The sequence below is a fragment of the Pyricularia pennisetigena genome, chromosome 5 (genome assembly GCF_004337985.1).
Source record: "Pyricularia pennisetigena strain Br36 chromosome 5, whole genome shotgun sequence".
Taxonomy (NCBI): Eukaryota; Fungi; Ascomycota; class Sordariomycetes; order Magnaporthales; family Pyriculariaceae; genus Pyricularia; species Pyricularia pennisetigena.
The window spans coordinates 1,470,128-1,477,686 of NC_043743.1; the positions used below are offsets into that span (position 1 = coordinate 1,470,128).

The 7,559-nt window shown below is 54.0% G+C and overlaps 4 protein-coding genes across 4 annotated transcripts in view; 2 read left to right on the top strand and 2 right to left on the bottom strand.

Annotated features, from left to right (window-relative positions):
* Positions 1-1,529: 1,529 nt before the first annotated feature.
* On the top strand, positions 1,530-4,081 carry PpBr36_08389 (uncharacterized protein; the record flags this gene model as incomplete). Its single annotated transcript, XM_029895520.1, has 4 exons — positions 1,530-2,992; positions 3,073-3,275; positions 3,344-3,838; positions 3,936-4,081. Exons 1-4 carry the CDS (start codon positions 1,551-1,553, stop codon positions 4,079-4,081), a joined length of 2,286 nt encoding a protein of 761 aa, XP_029747060.1. The 5' UTR covers positions 1,530-1,550.
* A 67-nt stretch (positions 4,082-4,148) lies between these two features.
* On the bottom strand, positions 4,149-4,546 carry PpBr36_08390 (uncharacterized protein; the record flags this gene model as incomplete). The annotated part of the gene is made up of 3 exons (XM_029895521.1): positions 4,149-4,165; positions 4,264-4,424; positions 4,533-4,546. The coding sequence occupies 3 exons, from the start codon at positions 4,544-4,546 to the stop codon at positions 4,149-4,151; spliced, it is 192 nt and encodes a 63-aa protein (XP_029746875.1).
* Positions 4,547-5,777: 1,231 nt separating this feature from the next.
* On the top strand, positions 5,778-7,466 carry PpBr36_08391 (uncharacterized protein; the record flags this gene model as incomplete). Its single annotated transcript, XM_029895522.1, has 1 exon — positions 5,778-7,466. The coding sequence occupies one exon, from the start codon at positions 5,778-5,780 to the stop codon at positions 7,464-7,466; it is 1,689 nt and encodes a 562-aa protein (XP_029746876.1).
* PpBr36_08392 (uncharacterized protein) overlaps positions 6,186-7,559 on the bottom strand; it is a gene marked incomplete at both ends in the record, with an annotated part of 2,115 nt that continues 741 nt past the window's right edge. The window contains 3 exons of the mRNA XM_029895523.1: positions 6,186-6,575; positions 6,663-7,025; positions 7,058-7,474. Coding sequence (XP_029747198.1) covers positions 6,186-6,575; positions 6,663-7,025; positions 7,058-7,474 — 1,170 coding nt within the window. The remainder of the gene's footprint in view (positions 6,576-6,662; positions 7,026-7,057; positions 7,475-7,559) is intronic.

Sequence of the window (7,559 nt, forward strand, 5' to 3'; positions counted from 1 at the left end):
CCCCCCCGCCCCTGACCCCGACCATGTGGCAGTGTGGGCGAATGGGCATCCAAGAAGTGGTGGATTTCTAATCCGATGAAAGTGTTACAGGTGCAATCGACGCTTACATATCCTCAAAGCAAGACATTAGAATGTATGTTCCGGTCTATGGCCATCGTAATAGCAGAAAAAAAGCTTCCCGGGAAACGCGGGGGAACAAGCTGTGATGATTCAACACTACTGTAGGCAAAAGAGATGGGCCGATACTCCATAGTGGCAGGACATGGAGTGGGGGCTAGTTGCTACCTGGTTGTCTTTCTTTTTCTTTTCTGATCTTCGCTTGAATAGGAACAAGGCAAGTTGGAAAGATTGCATCCCAAGGTTGACGAAATACCTTGAAATGAGTTTGCCCCGCGCGCTGGATTGGGAGCGTCGAGATCTGGTGATCAATCCGGATCTCCCTTTTTCTTTTACCAGTCTCGCAGCTGCGTGGTTTGCAGGCTAGATAGGACTAGACTACAGTAGCTACGTCTCCCTATTGCTCCTGGCGCGGGCGGCGTCTGTGCTCTCTGCACGCCTGCAGATTTCACATTTTGGATGCATCAAAAGATTCTTTGGGGACGCAGTGAGAGCGATTGGCTGAATGTAATGTTTGCGGAGCAGCAGTCTTTACCAAAGGAAAAGTGGCATTCTTCAAAGGATACAAGGAGCGGGCATCTGTTTGTCTGTGCACTCACTGCCAGTGACGAGATTCGACAGTAGTTTTGAGTGATTGTGGCACGTGCTGTCCGCCAGGTCCGGGTGCCAGCTGCTGGCGGTGGCCAACGCTAATCGTGGGACCGACAGCTGGTTTGCAGAAGTTCAACTCAAGTTTCTGAGAAGTCCCGTCTGCGAGCTCCTAGTAGCAGCTAATAAGACAAATACCCCGCGTTGTTCTTGGAATACTTGCCAATAATATTTTGTATTGTTTGCTATATTATTTTGAGGGTGAATGGGCCTTCAACTGCTCTTCATCCCCCGAAGCGAATCGAGACCCATGATTGCGTGGTTGCCAAGTTGGTCCATGTCACAAGCACAGCGCGACAGGGAAGCTCTTTCCCGCCTACCGTAGACCGGAACCTACCCCGATCCTGAAGCGCCTGTCGAGCGTCGTCTCGCTCCACTCTGACTTCACCACCTCAGGCATTATCTCCCCTGCACTTTGTTGGACCGCATCACCACACACCACACCATACATTCGACGCCGGGTCGAACAAACAGCTTGTGATTTTCCAGTACCTCTCTGAGCAGCTCTACGGTATCCACATTTTCCATGTTCAGCCATCCATCTTGATACATTCAGGTATTGACAGGCCGGTCGATGCTGGAAGCGTCCCCCGAGGGGGCCCGAAGAGACGTACAGCCGACAACAACGCGGACAATCCTCCAGACGAACTTATTTTCGGCTCCTACTCTCGACAGCGAACCCCAAGTGCCTGAGCCCGCCGAGCCGGTATACTCTTAGTCTGGCTAGACTTGGAAGCATTCTCGATACCTCCTTCGTCGGATAGCCTGTAACCAACACATTCACTATGTCGAGCCCATACAACCGCGGGGGTAGCGGGCCTGGACAGGGGTCCAGTCCAGGCTTTCCTGCAGACCATCCTCTACATTTTGGCAGTCCAATGCGGCCTGGACCATTCTCATCCGCAAGTGGACTACCAGGACCAGGACCTAGGGCTCTGCCACCGCTTAGTGGTTTCGCGCATCTCTACCCTCCCGCCATCCCAGACGGCGGCAGCACGGTATCGGGTCCTAATACTATGGGTGGCCAGTACGGAGGAGGCGCATTCATCCGTAATACCCAATCTGACTGGCCCATGGAATCTCATGGCGCCACAGCCTCGGAGCGCCGATCGTTGATGTCGTCCTCCCCAAGACCTAATGCGGCCTCTACCGGAGCCTCGTCCGGGAGTAGTAGATACTGGGAGGCCAGGAACCCACAGCTACAACCGCACTCGCGTGCATACGAGCATCTATACCGGCCTGCACTCTACGATGGTCTCGGACCACAAGCTCAGGTTGAAGCGGCAAGGCATTTCACGCCATCATATCTTCGGGGCTCCACATACGCAAAGAGGTTGGATGAATCACACAAGGCCAAGCTGGCAGCGCTGAAGGAAAGCTCCAGCAATGCCGCCATGTCCAAGCATGGTGGCGGTCCCGTACCCGGCACCACCAACGGCAGCATATTGAGACCAGGCGGCAGGGGCGGGCCTGGGGTTACTGGTTTCGGCCCTGGTGCGCCGGGTGATCCCGGCCTTGCATATCACAGCGATCAAATTAATAAGAGCAGGCCACCTTCGCACCTCGGTATTGCATACAACGTCACCGAAAGGCCTTCGGTACCGCCTGAAGAAACAGACGGCATAAACCCCTTACCTACAGAGTGGAATGGCAATGACAAATACGGCAACCTTGAGGTCGTGGCGGACGGCTGTGAAGTCAAGCTCTCGGGTCTTAGGGTGTCTCCCGATCGAGAACGCGACCACGAGGCTTTTGCTATCCGGGCAGATCACTACATGCCGCCAGAGTGTGGTATCTACTATTTCGAAGTGACGATATTGGCCAGCAAGAGAGAGGAATGCACGATAGCCGTAGGCTTCTCTGGAAAACACGTATCGATGGCCAGAGCACCGGGGTGGGAGCCAGAATCATGGGGTTACCATGGAGACGACGGCCGGTCCTTTGCAACTTCAAACGTGGGAAAGGACTATGGCCCGAAATATGGCACTGGTGATGTCATTGGCTGCGGTGTAAACTTCAGGACGGGAACCGCCTTCTTTACCAAAAACGGTCAAAATCTGGGTACCGCGTTTCGCGATATCAAGGGCAAGCTGTACCCCGTCGTGGGCCTCAGGAAGACAGGTGATCACATCAGGACAAACTTTGGGCAAGAGCCATTCGTCTTTGCGATCGATGTGTTGATGGAGAGCGAGAGGAAAAGGATAAGAGAGGAAATCGAGCTTGCCAAGTGAGTTTTGTTGTCTCGGTCTTGTCTGCGGCACTAACCGCCTCACGAATTTATGTGGTGCTGACAGTATACGCCCTAAGACCGGCAGAGATTTCAGGCATGGGAGAGACCGAGTTCATCCAGCAGTTGGTTATACAGTTTTTACAGCACGACGGGTACATTGAGAGTGCGCGTGCATTCAACCAGGAGACACGTGCCGAAAAGAACGCTCTTGCACTAAAGTCCGAAGACGCCGTTGAGATTACAGACATTGCGGATGATGAAGACGCAATCAACCGGCAACGTAGGCCAAACCATGGCAACCTACTCCTGAACCCGATCCATTGTGCTAACAGTAATACGAACCAACAGGCATCCGAAAGGCCATATTAGAAGGTGACATTGATCGAGCCTTGAAGTACACAAAAGCATATTACCCTGATGTGCTCACGGATAACGAAAATGTATACTTTCGCCTGAAGTGCCGAAAGTTCATCGAGATGGTTCTGAAGGAGGCGACGCAAAGACTCGAGGCCGAGAAGAGATACAGCAACGGCAGCAGCAACGGCGTTTCTGATCACCAGGACACGGACATGGATGATGGGGCCGCCCTAGGAACGGAGGATGAAGACATGGACGGTGAAGACGGTACCGAGAATGCCAGTGGCGTTCCAAAGACGGTTGCATATGGCCAACAACTGCAGGCGGAGTTCAAGGATGATCCGAGGCGGGAGGTCACGAAGACGCTCGAGGAGATATTCGCCTTGGTGGCTTACAAAGACCCATTGCAGTCAAAGGAAATGGCGCACTTGCTTGATAAGAAGGGCAGGGTTTCAGTTGCTGAGGAACTGAACTCGGCCATTTTGTGTAAGTGATCCACGCACGGGGCTTCACATTTGGGCTTTCCACGTTCAGGCCCAAAGTCCGGTGCATGGAAGAAGCTAACACAAGATGTTTTGTTCAGTATCTCTGGGCAAGCATGAGCGCGCGGCTCTTGAGACCTTGTGGGCTCAAACGACAGTACTCCTAGAGGACATTAGGGAAGACGGCGGACCAGGCGCATTCGTGGCGATATCGGACTACACCGACCAGATTCCAGCGAACCCTTAATTTGGGGTCTTCGAAAGGGCAACATGATACGCTTAATTCGGGAAATTTGGAGTATCCAAAGGCAGGACTAAACGAAGATGCCCACTGTCTTGGGGGGGGGGGGCCTCCTTTTTTTTTTTTTTTTTTTTTTTCTTGCAAAGAAAGAGCAAATGCCTTCCGGAAAGGGGTTAAAAATAACTTACTGCCGCCATAGGCAAACATGCGGCCGGTGCGGACAAAATCATGCTTCTCGAGACCCCTCTTTTCGACCAGCTGCTGGGCCGTGATATCCCCCGTGGCGAACAGCACTGCTGTCGTGATGCTCTGGGTGAGGAGCGGCCGGGCTGCGAGCCTTGCCTGGTACCTGCAAGGCAGGGGATTCACAAGGTTGACCGGTGGTAAGCCACAGTGACGGATTGAGTCATTTCATTTCATGTGGCCGATAAAAAGCGAATGGGGTTTGTGTGCTTACCACGCAAACACCATTGGTGATGTTGTTTGTGTGCGATTCAGAAGTCCGATTTACTGCAGCTCGTGCTTGTGGCCCAGCCTTGTCGCTTTGTGCAGGGTTTCTAGCAAGGACAAAAAAAAAAAAAAAACAAAAAAAAATGGCGACTTGCAAAAATACCGGAAAAGAAACAATCGAGATTGAAACCTAGTCCGAGCGATTTGGTAGATGTAGATCAGGAAGGGGAGGGAGGGCCCTAGTGAAGATAAGAAATTTGACCGGGTTCAGACTCGGAATTTCACTGCGGTCGCCGTCGGCATTCAACAAGACAATGGAGGATCAGGACGAATGAAGAGCGATGCGATTCTTTGAACCGAAAAATGATCCACCACTGTCTCGAGGATTTTCCCAATGGCCAGCCTCTCCGCGGTCGGTAGTATCGTGTTTTGCTTGTTTCTTTGCTGCGTGATGTTTTGGGTGAGCGACCACGACCACGGTGGAAGCCAGTGCGTACAGTCCCATCTGGGGCTGTAGTATCACTGTGTCGTCGTGCATCTCGACATGTTCATGGGGCTGCATGCACTTTGCCTTCCACTCTCTACAACTGCCAAAACACCAACGGGGTAGTCAAATACGATCACCAATCGCGCAAGAAACTGACACTAAATTTAGGTTTAGAGATTAAAGCATTTTCCAGGCTAACGATCTAAAAAAGAAACACTATCTTGTTTGCTCACAGGGTGAAGTAGTCCGAGTCAGCTCATCCACATTCATGCCTGGATGTTTATTTTTTCTTGGCTATTAGCGGCAAACTCTGTGGTTGCTTAACGCTGTGCACTTCTTTGCGTTCAGTTTCCTTTGTCCTCTCACACCATGCATCCCATTTGCCGTATGCGAACAAGAGGCTTTCCGCGTTATGCTGTTTCCGTCCTCTGGCCTTGTCTCTCTCTCTCTCTCTCTCTGTCAGCGAGATCTTTTGACAGAGTAAAAAGTTCCCAACGGCGTTTGCTCAAAATCATTTGGGAAATAAAGACCAAGCAAAACGCCATTTGTCCCAGAGTCATGTAGAAAGTTCCATGTCAGTAAAGGGGAAACCCCAGGTTAGAACCTATGTCATTTCCGACTTATTCATATCTACACGTAACAAGCTTCATCCCTACAGCTGCTCCAAAGACAGGAAGCAAACAACCCAAGTGTCATCACTTATTGGTAGCCATCCGGTCTTCCTGTCACCAAGGCCTAGGGCCAATCACATCAAGAATCCCCAAGATGCCATCGTGTCTATCAAACACGCTCCTGCTGCCACTACACATGGCCTCAAGATGTGGCATCTCTGGTTCTCTAGTCGACGTCTCGCCCACAAGTATATGCGGCCCGTCATCTATGGCAATACCAACCTTGGCCACGCCCAAGCCTAGACCTGCGCGGGGCACCAAGCGGAAGCCTGCCAGGACGGCTCTTGAAATACGGCGTCCTGCAAAGAGGGCCAGAGGTGCAACGCCAAAAGACAGTGCGACGGGGCGACAAAAGGTCCTACAAGATGCACAAACGCGGCCCGAAGAGCGCACGGAGTTGGAGACAAGGAACAACTTTGTGCAACCACCATCGCTAGCGACGGGAGAAGCAGTCACGGAGCGCCCCACTGACGAAATCACCCAGGAAGACATAATCAAACTATTACCTGGTTCTCAGCATGGCCACGCCGCCGACATCTTCGAAAGGGGGTTTTGGAGCACAGATCTCGAGAGGGACCTGCGCTTGCACCAGTGGACAGCCTCGGACGAGGAAGCCCTCCTCAGGTCGTGCCCGATAGTCTCTGCAGGCGAGCTGTATATCTGGCGGGCCATGCCGCGGCTGTTTGGCTGCGAGTTGCCGGATCTGTTCAGGTATGGCCTTGGCATCAGCTTCTACCCAGAGGTCGCACCGGCCATCGCCAGCAGAGGCACCGGGCCCACTGCACCTGGTGGTGTTTTCTCGGACGTCGCCGCCGCACTCTTCCCCGACACTACGATGGATGATGGGCACGAGCCCGCCGTCGAGGAGTACTTCAAAGCCCTGGCGAGGATCCTGCCGCACCCAATCTGGCGCGGCGACCCGTCAAGGCTACGCTACGTCTTACAGCATGCCGTGCGGGCACGCGTTGGCCCGACTCACGCGGAGCCCCTCGTCCCGCCCTACTCCAAAACCGCCAACAACTTTCCCGAGTTCGCATGGACGTGCTCCCGTCCAGCTCCGGACACGTCGCGATCCTGTGCCCGAGAAGAGCGGGACCGGGAGCTCGCGGCAGCCATGCGGTGGATGGCCAACATGTACATCCTCGCCGACACGGAACTGAGCGACGTGGTCGACAACCTGCTCGACATGTACAGTCACAACAAGGCTGGACACGGCCCCGGCACCAGCGACAGCAACAACAAAAGCAAAAGCAAAAGCAAAAGCAAAAGCAAGCAGCCAAAGGTCGACGACGTCCGGGGCGTCGACGCGAGAAACGTCCTCTTCGACCTCGAGCTCTGCGATCTGCAGGCCGTGTATCAGGCGCTCGAGCGCACGCCGCGGACCATCGACCGCGACCCCAACACGCACGAGGTCGTCGCGACGCAGCTGTACGCCGCGCCCGCGCGCTTCTTCATCGACGACCTCAAGACGGCGCCCGACATCACCAACGGCCACTCCCGCGAAGTGCTGGCCAGGTGGGTGAGGGACCAGAAGCGAGCGTGGATCCTGTCGAGGCGCAGAGAGGCCCTCATCCGCCAGCGCATGCAGGCCCGGTCAGGTCGGTGCAAATCCGACAGTGCCCATGACCGGCCATACCTCCTCGACATTCCACCTTTTGATCCCGACGGCAAATACCAGACCTGGCCGGCCGTAACCGAGGGACAGCTGGCGGCGATCCAGGGGCTAGTCACCAGGACGATGCACGGCTCGGCGGTGGGCGAGGCGAGGCGATCCAGCCCATGATTTCGCTTCTGTGGTGCCTTGACCTCCCCATCATTCGATAATAATGCGGATGATCATCTTGGCCGATCCCGAAAAAAAAAAGGGTTTTCAAAC